Source organism: Bombus vancouverensis, chromosome 8 (assembly GCF_051014615.1).
Source record: "Bombus vancouverensis nearcticus chromosome 8, iyBomVanc1_principal, whole genome shotgun sequence".
Classification (NCBI taxonomy): Eukaryota; Metazoa; Arthropoda; class Insecta; order Hymenoptera; family Apidae; genus Bombus; species Bombus vancouverensis.
The window spans coordinates 9,368,807-9,386,570 of NC_134918.1; the positions used below are offsets into that span (position 1 = coordinate 9,368,807).

At 33.2% G+C, this 17,764-nt stretch overlaps 3 protein-coding genes across 12 annotated transcripts in view; 1 reads left to right on the forward strand and 2 right to left on the reverse strand.

Moving 5' to 3' along the window:
• Positions 1–4,985, reverse strand: part of scrib (scribble planar cell polarity protein) — a 51,464-nt gene extending 46,479 nt beyond the window's left edge. For all 8 annotated transcript variants that reach the window (XR_013059109.1, XR_013059108.1, XM_076621140.1 and 5 more), the window contains exons 1-2: positions 4,565–4,985; positions 4,081–4,198 (exon numbers count right to left, since the gene is read on the reverse strand). Coding sequence is in view for 6 of the 8 variants with exons in the window: in XM_076621140.1 (XP_076477255.1) it covers positions 4,081–4,198; positions 4,565–4,726 (280 nt within the window). In the remaining 2 variants the exon portion in view is untranslated. The remainder of the gene's footprint in view (positions 1–4,080; positions 4,199–4,564) is intronic.
• A 954-nt stretch (positions 4,986–5,939) lies between these two features.
• On the forward strand, positions 5,940–7,561 carry Pex11c (peroxisomal biogenesis factor 11c). Its single transcript, XM_033344546.2, has 5 exons — positions 5,940–6,219; positions 6,356–6,622; positions 6,769–6,947; positions 7,018–7,086; positions 7,197–7,561. Exons 2-5 carry the CDS (start codon positions 6,392–6,394, stop codon positions 7,411–7,413), a joined length of 696 nt encoding a protein of 231 aa, XP_033200437.2. The 5' UTR covers positions 5,940–6,219; positions 6,356–6,391; the 3' UTR covers positions 7,414–7,561.
• Positions 7,562–9,284: 1,723 nt separating this feature from the next.
• On the reverse strand, positions 9,285–17,657 carry orb (polyadenylation element binding protein orb). 3 transcript variants are annotated; one of them, XM_033344545.2, is made up of 12 exons: positions 17,200–17,657; positions 14,957–15,263; positions 14,157–14,296; positions 12,336–12,595; positions 12,129–12,255; positions 11,687–12,053; positions 11,379–11,611; positions 11,205–11,297; positions 10,958–11,123; positions 10,769–10,896; positions 10,613–10,693; positions 9,285–10,546 (listed from the first exon to the last, which is right to left on the reverse strand). In XM_033344545.2, exons 1-12 carry the CDS (start codon positions 17,218–17,220, stop codon positions 10,382–10,384), a joined length of 2,088 nt encoding a protein of 695 aa, XP_033200436.1. In that variant the 5' UTR covers positions 17,221–17,657; the 3' UTR covers positions 9,285–10,381. The 3 variants fall into 3 exon arrangements, with proteins under 3 accessions (XP_033200436.1, XP_033200433.1, XP_076476868.1); XM_033344542.2 differs by lacking the exon at positions 17,200–17,657 and adding an exon at positions 15,922–16,005; XM_076620753.1 differs by lacking the exon at positions 17,200–17,657 and adding an exon at positions 15,426–15,550.
• Positions 17,658–17,764: the final 107 nt, after the last annotated feature.

Consider the following 17,764-nt stretch of genomic DNA (forward strand, 5'->3'; position numbering starts at 1 on the left):
TTTTATAAACCTTGTAAGGCAATGTTAATAATAAAGAATAATCTATAACATATCTCTATGAACAATTTTTTAAATATAAATAAAATATATGGACTATGGATTTTTGAAAGAAAAGTTTATATAAAGTTTTTCACTTAGTATATCAAAAATAATATCAGCAAAAATAAAATCATGTTATTGGGCAGTAGAAGATGGAATCACGAATTACAAAACGTTAATGGCAATCGAAGCCCGTTATTCCGGCATGATGAATGAAAAAATTTCATTTTACACAACGAATAAACAAACATGCGCCCACAGGCACCGTGGTTCGAAGCTAATTACTCGGTCGGAGATGTGTCACGCGCGCATGTATGTAAGAAAGAATGCAAAAGCGGCACGTCTATTGATAACGAGGCCGACCGCGCATCAGGAAGTAGTAATTACGCGAGAGAATTTATCTATAGCGCGTATTTTCATTGTACCTTTAGCGATACAGTCAAGAACACAACACGACGTCGTTTGATATTTACACTCCTCTAAATAAGCCAAATTGATCAACTTTACTTTTTATACATTTATCAATTTCATTACTCGGGTACATAGCTAATATTTAAATAATATACAAAGACAAATGAGCTACACAATGATGAGTTTATTTACAGTAAGATGAGATGCGTAATTGTAAATTGCAAGATAAATTTGAAAAAATTACGTTTGCAACACATCACCACTTTTCTCTGTTTTTTTAGTGTATAAGAAGTTGATCAGAATTCTGAGTGGCTCATTTGTTGTCCATTGTTCATTCACGTGGTATTTATGACACATTGTATACGTAATCATAATTAACATACTGTCAACTAGATAGCTTATATGCATTTGAATGGATGTTATTTAAAAGCTTCCTAGATAGGCCGTGAAAAAATCTCATAATATCGTAAAACGAAATATAAGATACGAAAATAGATTAATGTTTCTTGTGAATAATATTGTAATGGAATTGATAATATGTTAAATATATTATACTTATAGAATGTGATAAGCAGAGGTAGAGAAAATATAGTATAAAGAGATAAATGGCTTTAGGAATTCGATTTTTTTTACTCAATTTGTAAAATGGGATTCTTTTTTCAACAGAAGTACTATTTCTTTTACGATACAATGCCACGTGACAACGTGGCCAGCAAACTTGAGAACGTGGCCTACAAATATGCGAATATTGCCTGCGAACGTGCGAACATTGCCTGCGAACGTGCGAACATTGCCTGCGAACGTGCGAACATTGCCTGCAAACGTGGTCTACGAATGTAGGAACCTGTTCCACAAACCATACGTATTTTGATTTGCAAACGTGGCCTGCGAACGTGAGAACGTTGCCTGTGAACGTGCAAACGTGACCACTGAATTTTGATTTTTGTCCCGAATCCTCATACAAATGCCGCACTGTACGCCATTTCGAAAATTTAAAAATGACGCCACTACGTACTCAACACCTAGAAGATATGAACAAATAAATTATTGGAAATAGATAGGATATATCTTTAAATATCTATATACAGACCAAAATTCCAGTTATAAAATATTTAAAATATCAAAAATTAAATATAAAACTTCAAATCAATATTGTTCTTAAACTCGAGTCCTTAGGAACGCAAGGGAATAGCCGCGAAACGTTGACAAGAGCGTCGTTTCACATTCAAGAGAGAGATGTCCAGTGAAGCGCAAACTAAGGTACGAATGTTACTGAGTATTTAGCGGCAGAAAACATTCCAGGGAGATAGTAGTAGAAGAAGAAGGGACCGGTGAAAAAGAAGGGAAAAAGTCTCCACGACTGTATAACAGCAATTTTCAACCTTTTTTATCTTATGGTACACATAAACTACAGTGACTACAAGAAGTATTTGTATCCCACTGCACTTATCTATTATGATTTATATACTAGTTAATTAGATCCAACTAAAATAAATTGCATATCGTTCAAGAGTAAATATTTTCATATGATTAAAAAAATTTGATACTACCATAATGAAATGTAGAATCTAGTAAAAGATCGCTTCATTAAAAAATGAGGATATGTACAAATATTTTTTGTAACCGCTGTAATTACTAAAATTCTACGGCACACCCGAAAATATATTATATTTGGTTCAAGACGGAACACTGACACCGGGGTGTTAGTTTCTTTTTCCTTTTTCTTTATTTCTTTTTTTTTTTTGCTGCTGTATTTTTTATTTAATAATCTAGGGGAAAAGAAATCAGTAACCAAATAACTAGGTATTACGTGCTTTTAAAAATTCTCGCGGCGCACCTGTGGACCTCTCGCGGCACACTGGTTGAAAATCGCTGCTCTACACGGTGCATTCCTTCTTTGGCCGTCACGTCGTGCTGCATGTGAAGTAACGAAGTTTCCGTGTGTAGTGTGTATATACGCGGGTGGCGAGGGACGAGCATAAGGTAAACATAAAAACGCCGAAGTGGAACGGTAAGTAAATCCAGCGAACAGCGAGAAAGGAAAGGCTTCCCTCTTAGGAAACAACTTCGAGGCGGGACTAAAAAACGCGTTTCAACGTGCCTTTCGAGTTACGAGCCGCTGCATCGTCGTTAGAAAGTAAACGAGGCGCCGTTTACTATAAGAATGTGTGTCTTCATCTTCCTGAATCGATCCTTGAATCGAAACGTTCGATCGATCGATAGTTAGGCCTAAAATGACAGTGTGAGCGACCTCATGAAATTATAAATATGTTACGGAAGTATAAACGAACTTTAGAATGTTTAATTTTTGTTTACCTTTCCCAATTTATACATTTATAAGTTTATAAAACAGTAGAAAGAAAGAGTTCTTTTAGTATAATTGTATGTGAAGTTACTAGACAACTCATAGTATCTCTATTTATTTACTAGAAAAATAAAGCAGAAAATTATGTATATCAGTGATTTTATTTTACTCAAACTTAAAAATTGACTAATATTTAGATTTATTAATTAAACCCTCGAAAAAAATGCAATAATCGCCGTTCTCGAACAAATCAACGATCGACATATCGAAAGTATGATCGAGAAACATCTGATATCGACTATAGAATCGATATTCCTTATAGAAATCTTACTTTTTATGATATATATTTTAATTGTTAATGAATTGTATTAGAATAAAATACAAATTATAGTAACTTTGCACTATATACGGTTATAACCATAACGTTCAAAATTTATTTTTTTGTATCACAGAAAGTAACAGTCAATCTGTTAGATCATCATAGTCGGTGTATTGCTTACGCCACTCTAACCGGCAGTATAATGTAAAAAAAAATACAATGATAGCGGTAACTTGCCCATAAAGTATTAGTACCAGCTACGATTGAATAAACCAAACAAAAGAATGCACTTTTAGTATTCCACGCAGTGCAGTGTAATGTTTCAGAAAGGAAAGATGTGTTAACAATAAGATTTAATAAATTATATAAATTTTTCGTCTAAATATAGCGTCTATACAATTTTGTAATACTTACAGTTATTCGTAATTCTTTAATTTTCAAAATTGGGAATAAAGATGCAATATTGGCGATAAATATATATATTTTTTAAATAAAATTTATAACCACAATTTCTTACTTCCTATTTATATGTAATAATAAAGTTACATTAAGAAATTGAATTTTAGACACAAGTCAGAAATGACTCACCCCGTCCATAGTATGCTATTCGAGGGTTAATATTTGACACTGGGGCACTGTTTCGCAGTTTATCTACCTCGAACATGAGGTTCCATTAACGGTCCGTCTCGTTTAACTCTACTTTTCTTTATTCGACGCCTTTGTACGCACGTTATTACACTCAACTTTCTCATTGACAATCGTGTCTGAACCATGTACACGTGCTTCGTTAGAAGCCATGTACAAGCAGTGCTTTGCTCACCAACCGTGTACGAAAAGAAAAATAACCGGAAAGACGAAGATAAAAACAGTCCAGGAAAATGTTTCATTCCTAACGAAACGTTGAAACCGGGGATCGACCCTTTCCTATCGTCGTGGACGCCACACCGCCACAAAACCGCAAATGACTAAACTCACAGAAGAAGAAAAAAGAAAAACGTGCACTCACCGTTCCTGGATACATCCAACTCCACGAGATTTTCGAAGTTCTGGATATCTGGTGGTAAGCGGTGAATTTCATTGTCACTCAAGCCTAGCTTTCGTAGCTTCTGCAGCCGAAAAAAATTCTGGAACGAGGAAAGACACAATAATAAGCGTATTTGATAAGAAAATAACAACAATGACAATAAAAGCTACCCTTTACGCCATAAGTAGTGCTTTAGACAGCACCCAACCCAGTAAATTAACTCAAAGAATTGTATTCTGGTTGCTAATATAATAAAATAAAAAAAGTATTAGCTATGCCGTACACATTCTTCGCCGTTACATTACAGCCGATGGTATGATACGTCATGGGCACAATAGCAAGAGGAAAAGAGATACAATGAGAAAAAGATAGAGCGAGAGAAGTAAGAGAGGGGAGAAACGCATAGAAAGAAAAAGAGATACGGGTTATAAGACAGAAAAGTTGGCATGTAGCGGTATTTGTCTACCTTAGGTAGATCACGAATGTGATTCGCGTCCAGCAGGAGCTCTTCCAAGCTTCTCGAATATCGTAAAATATCATCGGGGACGCACGGCAGAGAGCAATGACGCTTGTCAATGTATTCCACCTGCCTGTTACACCCTTTAAAAATCGGTATGCAGCGGAACATGGTATTCCTTTTTTTCACTATTAATCACGTTAAAAGAACACCGAACATAATTGTCCCACGTTGGTTCACGGCGGCACACGATGCTATTTGCACATTATTCGTCGAACGGGGATTAGATTAAAAGAAACTAGAAGGAAAACGAGCGGCACCGACACACACTTTCACGCCCTACTCGGCTTTAAACGCGCTCTCGGCTTGTGCCTCGAAGTCTGACGTCATCACGTCTCCAAACCACTGATCACGTTGCTCTAAAGCGACACACAACAATGAGCGAATACGACGCTTTGAGAAGACAGTTCCCCCACTACACCCTGTTCGCCATAAACTTACTGCACATATAGATGGGAAATCTTAAATAGAATGTTCAGTTATAACTATACGCTCTGATCACGGAATCCGTGATCGGATAGGAAATCCGGATAGGGAAAATTGTTGAGGATTCGTGATTCTAATTTTGATAGAATTATTAAATAGAAAACTCCTTTTTTGAACATTAACTCTTTAACTAATAATACTGAATGTATCTAGAACTAGATTATTTCTGCTACTGCTTAATTAAATGTGTCAAGTTTAAAAAATCAATTTAAATTATAATTCACCAGTAATTAGTGGCTAGTAGGACAATGGAGAATCACGTGACCGGGTATATTTACCTCTCTTAACTTGACTTAAACGGAGTATAGATATGAAATATGTACTTATAATCGAGAAGGTACTTTAACTAAGTTTTAATTATGATACTTAGACGATAAATTAAAAATATTTGTATGTTGGAAATTATGGAATATCTTTTATTCTAATAGGGACTAGTTGTTTTGAAAAATGTCGTTATGCGGCCTTTACAAGTTATGTTTAACTTGCATAATACAATCTGATATAACATAATGTATTTTATTTATGCTGCTAATTAATTTAGTAGTCTAAAATACTGGAAATACATTTCAATAAATATTCAGCAAAATATAATTTATTAGAAATGATTAAGCTGAAATCAGTACTGAAGCCGAAGAATTCTGATATTTATTTGTATAAGACTAATCTTTTATAAATAATCGAAATCGTGTTCTCTTGAAAGAATAATTATACCACGAATATTATTTAATAATTCTATATATGTCAATTTCTCAATATTTACGAATATTTTGATTTTTACCGATAGATGACACAGTTTCTTTCTTACCAACTACCTTTTCATTTCAATTTTTGTGACACAACCGCAAGAGTGCATTGTCAAGTAAGAAGGGATGAAAAGTCGCACTTCAAACTTGTTTATGTTAAAATTATTTTTAATTACAAATTTCATAACAAAATAAAATGTAAATGCACATAAATAATTCGGAGATCTTCTATGAAATGTATGAAAAAACTAGTTCTTTCCACAGCTTAACTCACTTTGCATACTCCTTCATGTGACATATGTTATTTATTGATAATAAGTAGGACACATATGTATAGGCTGGTAAAACTAAGAACTTATTTGCATTACATATTCGGTGAGTTGCCATTTTTTACACTTGACCTTACAAATTATAGATATTACTATTGCTTCGACTATATAATAATCAGATCCATAAAAAGTTATTATTCTTAATAAAATTATTATATTATCTCACATTTTTTTTATTACAGTGTCAGATCTATATTTTCAAACATATTCATTCCAATATGACTATTGCATTAATATCAGAATATCTGGAAACACATCAAGGTAGAGATAAATTTTTGAGAACATTGTCTTATATGGCAAAATTTGCTACGTTGGGCACATCTTCAAATGAAACAGAAAAGAAATTAAAAATATTTAGCAGTCAAATGAGTGAATGCAGAATGATTTTAGGATTATTAGATGACATACCAACCATTCATTATGCAATGAAATATGGATGGGGAAAAGAGGTATATATATTAATGAAGTAAAATATACTTACAATGTAAAAGAAAATAATTTCTGCAAATTGTGTTTCATTTTCTATATATTAATGTAATGTACAAATGTATACTATTCTTCTACAGGCATATAAATTTCATATGTCATCTAATAGGAGCCAGATCGGTTGATCAGATGTGTGGAATTAATGCAGATTTTGGTGGATATTATGTTTGGCCCAGTAGAACACACTTTTTGGGCTGGCAAACATAAATTGATTAAAATTGATACTGAAGCATGGAATAATGCTTCAACATGGTTCTGGATAATTTCTCTGCAACTGTCATTATTAAAGTATGTTATACAGAAGATATAATTAAATATTGTACTTAAACGCTTTGATTATATGTATATCTTTTTATAGATCTCTGCGAAAATTAAAACAGTTTAGCAATTATAAGACGCATCTTAGTAAAACTAACTGCAATACAAGGTAAATTTAGGAACACTATACAAACATTTTTATACTGATATGATTAATATGATGTTATAATATCAATTATTTATTTTTATTTTATATATATAATATTTATTTTTGAACAGAATTGCCTTGAAGACAGTAAGCAGACAGAGGTGGAATGAATTACTAACTTGCATAAGATTAGTCTTAGATATAAGTTATGCAGTTAGTTATCTGCCATCTGGCACATTCTGGGGAGGACAGTTGAAAACTTGGCAAGTTGGGGCACTTGGAACATTGTCTTCCTTGATTGGTTTGTATCAAGCTTTAAGTAAACAAGCCAAACACAAAAGTTCATAATATCTACAGTTAAGAATAAGGTGGCAAAAATTGTTACAATTATCAGTATGAATATATTTTTTTATTTCTGTTAATCAATTTATATAAGAAATGTGTAATAAATGTCAAATGAATCGTAATTAAAAGAAAATAAATCTTAATTGTTTAATCTTTTTATGTAATTTAAAGCACAATTTTATATATTATGAAACAATACAATATTGTTAACATAATAAAGAACAATTTATTGTTTTTAATATATCAATTTTGTGTTACAAGGTATGTTTTAACAAGGATATATGCAGTAGGAAAAAAGCTAAAGCAATATAAATTATTGATATTTCGGATAAAGCTTACTTGATTTTAAGCTAATTAGTATTTATATATGTTTACTATTGATCGAATCGCTTTTACATGTTATTCGAATGTATTTGTAAATTATAGATATAGGTTCTATTATCAATAAAAGTGAAAGAATAGGAGGCACTTTCTGTATGAACATAAATAAAAATATTTTGCTACCTAGAGCACGATGTAATCATTGCCTCGCGAGTGGTTAAATCTCTTAAAAGTGTTAAGAAAACTTGACATTATGCGTACCAGTAGCAGTCTTGTTTCTTTAATAATAGATCACCCTGTATCGCGTGGTTATCAATGATTTAAAAATAATTTGTGTTTTCCACGTTAGAATAAAATCTATGGAGATTATATTAAAAGGCACGACTTATTAAAAGTTTGTAAATAAGATAATATTTCCGATAAAAGAGCATCTTTAAAATTTCTGACGGCTCATTATTCATTATCTTTTCGCCGTTAATTCGTTAGTTTTTAGTCTAAGAGTTTTTGTCGTTCATTAGTTTAGAACCATTCTTAGGCATTAGCAAAAACTGATCTTTTGTTTACTAAAAACTTTATGATTACATTCGAAGCTTTTGTAGAATATATGTATATATATATACATATATTATTTTGTATGTTGTATTAAAGCACTTCATAGGAGTATTTTCTTATGTATATAATAACCATATTGTTTGATAATTGTATTTGATGTAACACGATATATTTTTTTTGTATATTTGTTCCACTTCCTTAAACCAGGCGAAATTTTAATGACTCAGAAATATGATAAATTCACCTTCCCTTTAATATGTGTTAAGTAATTCAGTACTATAGCAGTGTAACTTGCAGTTGATTATATGAATTTTAAATTATTTAAATCTTAAATTTATACTTTTATCTTGGATCATCATTAATGTATGATCATCATTAATGTATAATCTATAATTATTTAAAATAAAGAATATAATATATAAATCATAATCACTATTATCATAAATATTGAATATGAAATATTTGAATAACATCGTTTTATACTGTATCTGTTTCAGTAATTTTCTAAAAATTGATAATCATAACTTGAATTTTCTTCCAGTATAATTTCAAATTTCAGAAATTTTAAGTTCCAAATTTTAGACTTTAATTCACCTTATTTTTGCCGATATTTATTCCCTACAATTATTCCGAACTTCTTATAATTTTTTTTTAATAACGAGGATATTTGTAATTATTTGCGACAAGAACCTTCAATTTGAATGAAGTACTGTAATTTGGATTAATTTAAATATATCAAAATTGAACAAATTAAATACAAATTAATATGATTAATATAATTTGTGTTATTAACTGATATTTACTTTATGATTTTGTTCATACTAACTATCAAATTCTCATATAATAACATTTAGTATCTAGCAGTTTGCATAAGCAGATATTTTTAAGGCCAGGAGTTTAAAAAGGGCAGAAGGTTCATTTGGAGGAATTATTTTCTCGAACGATAAAAAGAAAAGGAACAAAATGATGAAACAAAAAAGGAGGAACGACAAATGGAAGTCTATCTGCAAAAATATGATTTTTAATTCACTCAACAAAATGATATCAAAACATCAGAAACGCGATTAGAAGCAATATTGCAAAATCTTCTTGAAAGAAAATACATAACATAATATCGTAACAAAAAATAAAAACAGAATCAAATTACTACAATCCGCTCCAGAATCGTAGACCATGTACTTCTCCATTTCGTCAACAGTTAAACAGTCCCTGTAAACGAAGCTCATAAAGGCTTATCGCCTTGGCTAAGAGTATAAATTATGATTACAATTGCCATTTTGGTAATAACCCTTACACTGTACAATGTAACGTAAAACTACAACGACGGGCGATATCATCGACAAATGTCGGTATATAGCCTGGGTTCTAATTGGTACTCAAATTAAATGCGTTCTTCGCAAAAAATAACAATAATTAAATGAACAACTCCTCCTGCCGCTAGAATTCCACAATAATCTAATCTCATCGAACAGTGTACGATTAAGCGTAATATTTCGCCGATAGATTATTATAGCGGCGCGTTGTATTTTTGTGGATTTTTTAAACATTGTGAACTCATTCCTTCTCTTGTTTCGCTTCTTTTTTAACGATCGAGTGGCTTCCCATTTTATCGTATAAAAATTATTGTCACTATAAAAGCCACAATTGGACCCACACGGATTCAATGTAAATGCACACTCGTAACGCATAATTATCATATAATGTGATGTGTTACTCAATGGCACAATTATTGCAATAAAACGATCAACAAGAGAACCAGTCCCTAAATAAACGTACTAAATAAAAATACTGTTTGTTGAGAACGCGACTGTGGCCGCGTTCGAAATAGGAACTTTATGAGAAACACGATTTTTATCCATTAGTCTCTATACCGCGGACGTATGTGATAGTAACGATAATAAACAAATCGTTGCATTTGCCGATCAGCTGGTATGTCCGGTATTTCAATGCATATCGTCAAACCAGCTGCCCGCAGCTTTGCGATAAAAAACTAAGTTTGCACCCTGTCAGTAAGTCAGCTAGCGCAACGTCCTTGCAAAAACAAATAGTCAAAAAAAAAATTTTATCTGACCATGGAAGAGAAGCTCAATAATTGTACTTAAATAGTGGGATTATTCGTTCCACGAGACCAGGAATTTACGTTTGGCGATAATCCGACCACTTGATTTGTCTTTGAATTGCGCATTAAAGGTTTATGATGCCACATTGATTCCATTGAGTGTTGCCATTGCCAGCAACTGCGACAAAAGTATCGGAAGCACACCTACAAATACGATAGAATATAATAAAATATCTTTTATATAAAAAGGATAAAAAATTTCTTTCATACCACTTCACGACAAAAATAGGGTCCCTGTTGTACAGAGCACCCTGAACACATGGAATCTTCTAAATATGGATCAACTTGCACCTATTAAAGACAATAGATTGTATTATAATTTTGTTCTCTTAATATATCATAAACATTTCATAAAATTACGCGAACCTTTTTTGTAAATTTGGCAGTTTTTATTTCTATGAAAGCAGCTGAAATTGCTTTCATGTATGAATGTTTTGTACTAAATGTAACACGGCCAGATCCAATTGGATATTTATGTTTGTCAGTATCAATCCCTGAAATTAAATTTTAATCTTACTAATATGCATCTAATAATCGAGCTATGTCGATTTTTACCTGCATAAATAACCCCACGAAACAGATCATCCATAATTTTTGCTAAACCAGCGGCAGTTAGCATACCATGAAGAGCACCAACAAATACTGTTTTATGAGGATCAAGTTTTTGCGATGAGGATTTTACATAATTACTATCTTCAAGAATCCAAGGTATTACTTGTACCTATGTCAAAATTATTACATGAATATTATAACTCTTAGAAGAAATGGAATAGAATTTTACTAAAAAAGAAGTAATATGCACCTCTTTTGCTTTCATACGTTTAGATGATATTTTGTAATACCAACTGCCACCATTGGTAAAATCATGTGTACAACATGTCAATAAAGTTCTCACCTTAAACAATACATATATGTTGTAGCTCATTAAAAATAAATAAATTAAAAAAGAGATAAAGTACTAAAAATATTACGCTACCTGTTTCTCTGACTCAAATATAATATATACATATCCCTTTGGCTGCGTGGCAGACTGATCTTTTCCCGGCCATTCCACTCGTATTGGACCAAACTGCTTGAAAGTGGCGATTAAAAGGGATTCGGTGATATCCCAAGGTACACCACCAAGGAATACTTTAGATGAGTAACCTGATGGTTTTTGAGTGCGTTGCGGCAATATGCCACTCCAAGTACAAGTTGGGTCACAAAGTGCTGAAATAATAATTTTTTAATGTTGCTAACACATCCTCTCTTCTGTTTCTTGTATTTTAATAAATGAATTATTACCAGCGGCACTTCGATGAAAACGTGCTACACGTTCAAGCGAGAGCTGTGGATCCAAAATATTTATCGGAGGTGAATTCAGGGCCATCATATGATTTCCAGTGGAACAACAGCTTTTTTCGTGCGACATAAAAGAATTCAGGAAACCTCCGTTTTGATTCGATCCGTAGTGATGACTTCGATTGTGTCCATGTGAATGATGATGATGTGTCGACGAGTTTTGATGGGATGAAGATAAATATTTTTTCACTGCCATTCGTTGGAACGCGGCTACTCTATTATTTGTGCATAAATCCACTTCCGGCGACATCAATGAACCCAGAGACTGAGGGTAACATTCGTGTGACGATGAATTTAACGATAAACAGTTCTAAAATGAAACAATTTATTTCTCCCTAACCTTGATGAACTTAGGTAATTATTATCTATAACTTAAAAAAAATACCATTATATCGGATAGAGACCCATCCACACTACCTATACCACTCGTGTCTGAGTCCGCTGGTGAATTCGATCTTGATCCATTGCACCCCATCACATGTGGATACTCGAAAGTAGGACTACTGCAGTCGCTGTTATAAATAAAAATGACCAATTAGTAATTGTTTTTATTATAATTATACGTGATAATAAAAAATTAATTAAGAAATACCTATAAGGTGGTGACCCACGAATGGGTCTTCCGTAATAAGGAGAATGAATGGGCGATGAGGGTGATCCCACATTCTGCAAAGATCCTCGACTTTTCGGTGATGATGTTGTCTGGTTACTACTGTTCGTAGATGAGTACGAATAAGGATTCGAATACAGACTACCAGGTGTGCTAGGGCTACCAGGTGTAGTAATAGAACTTGGGGAACTTGGAATTTCAAGTATCGATGAGTTCGAGCAAATTCCGCTCCTATCATTGCCCTATATTCAAAAATATATAACAAAACCAATTAAAAACTTTTTAAATATATATTTCAATCCAAAAAATCATCTTCTGATTATAAAAATATCTCGAAAACATTCGATTTATTACTTGTAAGCAATAAGAAAATATTTGCGTCTTCTTTGCCAAAGAGAAGCCTGCTACACCATTATTGGACCGCGTCCAAAATAATGTTGCAACGTAAAAAACAGGAACAACAGGGCACGCAATTACAAGTTCACAGAAAAGCTGAGGTCAAAGAGAAGCGAAGATAGAAGAAGAGTGAGCTGTGATAGAGCCGTTTGGCTCAAGCTTGTAAATTCTTGGCTACCCTGGAATTCGGGTCGCACTAACGCGCGCGGCTATGCGTAATTTATTTTGCCCAACGTATTATATGTCGGCTCTAATACGCGCATTTCGATGTCCTGCCGGTCCTTTATGTACAGATGCATCCAGCAAATGGTGAAGGTAATAACGTTAAAGGCGACGAGAAGAGCCTGATAAAATGTCCATTAAAGTGTCTGGTCGATAAGGCACGACTTTCACATGGGTCTCTCTTGCTTTTACCCCTTTCGACCGCGTATAGTACTATTTAACTATCGCTGCAATTTAAATTGCAATAATTGTCTATTATTATTTATGTTATTTTACAAAGAAAATAGCTTTTAACCCATTGATAACATGACTGATAATATTTATCACTGTGAGAAAAGAAATCCATTAAAATATTGCTGTACGTTACAATATGTACTTAGTTTTGGATTTCTCCGGTTGGCTCTAAAATTTTACAAAATATTATTTTTATCGTCGCAGACTTTATTATCTCCATCCGTTATCGTTATTTGCACTATCCTAAATTGATGTTAGGAGGTATTGGTCGCAACAAAATATATTGAAAATCGATACATCAGGTATCCAGGAGGTCCCTATTGTGCAAAAAAATTAGCCGCGCCACGGACGGAAAAGGAAGTTCGAGGAGCAGTTGGAGTCACTCCAATGAGGATAATCATTGTTCCGGTTATTGCATTGGCAGCCGGCAGACGTTTCAGAATACTGCCTACTTCATTTCTATTCGAGATTTTCACTATCATATCCAACACGTGACGTTCATAAATTGAAAGAAAAACATTTTAAGGATCTTCGAGTTCCTCGTACATTTCGAGTAATTAAAACGTATTCACAGAAATCATTAAATTATCGCTCACGTATAATGGTCCTTCTAGGACCTTTGGATTCAAAATAAATTTTATTAATACAGATAGGAACCTTCCCAACCATAGAATGAAGACCATAGTTGGGTCTTCATAGAATTTAATTAAACTTAATAATTACTTAATAATTATTTTATTACGCTATAGATTATTTAATTTTTATTTTATGATTTGTCGAAAATAAAAAAACATTATTATTTACGAGATATTATTACGAATTACTGAAAGGGTAATTATCTCTGATAAGTATGACGTAAATAGCGAAATTACTTGACCTATATGAGACTGAAATATCTCAGGCAGTTGGGAGAATCTTAAGCACAATATAAAAAATAAAAGGAAATGTCACCTGATAATGCTGAGAGGATCCTTGATTGCGACCCTGATACTGATAATTACGGCAACCGGGAGACGCAGTTGTTGACTGGCTGCCTAACAATGATCCCCGAGGTAAACCCAGTCCAAATAAATCCGAAATTGACATGTCTCCTAACGTGAGGGAAAAAATACAAAATACGTTGCCGTTTTAAATAAAATCACAAGAAAATACGACACAGCGCAACGAGGACTATCGATTGACAAACGACGAACGTACGCGCTCGTTAGTTTTGAAACGACCAAGCAGGCGATTAGAACAAATTTTCTTATATCTTGAATCTTTAAAAAAAAGAAAAAGAGAAAACAATGTAACTCGTTAAGCAGATATTGGAATCAATAATTAAATTTATACGAAGATTAGTCATAAAACTGATGGTAGTTATAAAAAAAAAACAAAGGTCTTTGATCATTTTGTTAATAATTGTAAAACAGATTATTAATTATAGTGAAGAGAGATCGCGGGGGCAGATTCTCGCCGATTTTATCCTTATCTAATGAATCTAAAAGTACATGATTTACTCATATAAGATAAAAAATACATTTAAAATACCTTCTCTATCTTTGTATCGGGTAAAAATAAATAACCTTATATTCACATAACAAATCAAATAATATCTCCTATCTCTGTATATTATTTGATCACATTCGATCGTCAACCGTATCCATCATAACAGAAGGGCTAACAGCCAATCTGTGAATTTATCCAAAAATCAAAACAAGACGGTCACATACGATTATATAAAAATGGGACAAAGGAAACGGAACTTTTACCATCGATATTGTTGTTCTTATTGGGTTGCGTGCATGATGCATCGTGTGAGTATCCTTGGAAGTTACTCGCCGGCGGAGAGTCTAACAGCAAGTTACCGATGTACTGTAGCTGATGTAGATGCTGTTCTCGGTCACTGTCGCGATCTCGTTGTTGTTGTAATTTGTCGCGATGCAACTGTTCACGTTGTTGCAGCTGTATGTGGTCTTGGTCGCGTGACGCTTGCATTTGCTGGCCATGCGATATATCATTGTTCCAATCAGGTGTGTCGGATATTTTCACTCCATCGGCATCACACGATAAATCTAGCTGCAAAAGAGAAAAGAAAAGAATCAGTCGTTAGAATATTTCAAATTGAATGTTTGAAATAGAGACAAAGTTTGTCTCTGGTTAAATGACCACGTTTGGTATGTTTGGTATTGCGATAACAAGGTATAATGTTATAAAGAGATAATAGAGGAACACTGTCACCATTTTTCCTTCCATAGTGGCACCGATTGAATTATTATTCGCTTTATTTTTTCTTTGCGAACAAGTAATTGAAAACAGATAATATACCACTAATTTTTACGATTGATAATTAACTGTAACGCGTATGTGAGTAGACGCTACAGGAAGTATGGACGCTACACGGAATGTTTAGAATTGCGGGGTTCACTACGTAAATTATACACATATTTGTATTTCAATGTTAAGAAAACATTGTAGAAATTGATGCTACTATTTTTATCTAATTTGTAAAGTCTTTTTAGTAGCGTGCTTTTGATTAACGGCTATTCGAATCGATCGCGTCGCTCGTTACGTCAACCGATTTTCCTTGCGTAATTTCCGGTAAAAGTGATGAAATTTCAGAACTTGCACGATTCCCCGGAAGATACACTACACGGAGAATTAGAAAATGATTTCGAACGCTAAAAAATGTTTCGTTCACGTTTGAAGATCGTGAAATTTAATGCGTATCACCTACCACTGAATTCCTCGAAGTCATCGCTACGAACGATATCAGCAAACTATGCTTCGAGCTTTCGGTACAGAATAACGAAAACAGGAGCCTGAAGGACGCCACTCCCAGTTTGCGTTCGAGGAATTCGGAAAAAAAATTTTGCAGGGCAGGGGAATACATCGAGGCATTCTAGAGGTTCAACGAGAATTCCAAACTTCGTAGAATTCAACTTTGTCAAGTTCAAAGGCGTACTAGACATAAGAACGCTTATAATCGATTCGAATACGTAATTATCATTTCGTATTACATCAGTTAACATTGTAACATTTACGACGCCCTTAAAATTGTATAACATTCTGACACGTTGAATCATACAAGGGTTGCATTATTGGTATCGATAATTTTTACAAAAGTCATATATCTCTATAGACATTATACATATATATATATATATATGTATATACATGTAGAAGGTAACAAATATAGGAGAAACCTAGATATCTGAAGAGAAATTTAATTACATCACGAATTGAAAGATGAAATTAGAATATTGTAAGAATGTTACATAAGAACAGGAATATATATACGTATAGTGTGACGAAAATTTATATATTATATATGTATCATATGTGCTAATACTTATTTATGGTTTCATATAAAAATTACATTCTTACTTAATTTAATAATTTTTTGGTTTACTAATCCAACTATTTGCAATGATATAAATTTTGTCTTAGTACATAGTCCTGTACTATGTTTGCGAAAGGTATCGTACATCTTCGTAGAATTTGAAGACAGACAGTTTTTAAGAGAAATTAAATTGCAACAAATTCTTTGTTACTTCCGTTCAATACTTTCAAAATGACTGACGAAGGGTTAAGGACAATATCAGAAGACGCAACACACATATGGAGAGAAAGGGGAAGAATATCAGCGTACGAAACGCAACGTGTTTTGCACGTGGACGCGTTGCGGCTCAACGTACGATTCGCGTGTTTGTTTACAAGTGAGGACGCAGGACATTCCTCGTATTCGGTTTTATATTCTATGTAGGTTCTACGTTATAATTATCACCGTGTACCAGCACATAATTTACATGACAAATTTTCCATTCGAAGCGACACCATAGTACTAACGAAATTGTAAAGTAGGTTACCAATCGACCGCATGAGAAGTCAAAGAACGAGGTCCATAGAAAAATAAGGCGTAATTAAAACAATAATACGTAAACGTGAAAAAATAAATACGAAACAATTAGAAAAAAGGGATATAAAATTTTTATAAAGGAATATAACGACTTACCAATTGCATTAACGTAAGCATGTCGATCTTTGATTAAGCCTTGACGAATTTTTCAATTGTTCTGTAATCGCTGTTCTCCACTGAATTCAAAGTGGTAACTCGTAACGTACTTCAATGAATTATATAAACTTGATATTGCATATAAATTTAATAAGATTTTTTTCGATTTAATTTAGTAGCGAAGAATCAAATACACGAGTTTTAGTAAATTGTTTAATCAACAATTATCGTGTTACATTAAAAGATTTTTGGGATACTTTAATCCCACCGGGTTTGTTTAATTACTTGCCGGGGGATAATATTTTAATTATTTCAACTCCCAAAATCGCCCATTTATAATTAATTTATTGGTTCTTTGAAAGTAAAATTTATTTTCTTAGGTTCAATTTAGTGTCGATACAGAAACGATGGAGACGGAACGCCCATTCTTCTCCACATTGCTCCACTCTGTGAACTGAATTGAAGATCTCTATTCCTCCCTTTCCCTCTTTCACCCGCAGGTTCCATCTTTGGAAACCACCGGCGCAGTTCGCGAATGCGCGCGATTGTGGAATTTTATATGTGC

Coding starts and splice junctions, on each gene's coding strand:
- Pex11c (XM_033344546.2), top strand. CDS start 6,392: ATGACTATTGCATTAATATCAGAATATCTGGAAACACATCAAGGTAGA. Junction 6,948..7,017: donor CTGCAACTGTCATTATTAAA/GTATGTTATACA, acceptor ATCTTTTTATAG/ATCTCTGCGAAAATTAAAAC. Junction 7,087..7,196: donor AAAACTAACTGCAATACAAG/GTAAATTTAGGA, acceptor ATTTTTGAACAG/AATTGCCTTGAAGACAGTAA.
- orb (XM_033344545.2), bottom strand. CDS start 17,220: ATGCTTACGTTAATGCAATTG. Junction 11,612..11,686: donor TTTTCATCGAAGTGCCGCTG/GTAATAATTCAT, acceptor TTATTATTTCAG/CACTTTGTGACCCAACTTGT. Junction 11,298..11,378: donor TATTTGAGTCAGAGAAACAG/GTAGCGTAATAT, acceptor GTATTGTTTAAG/GTGAGAACTTTATTGACATG.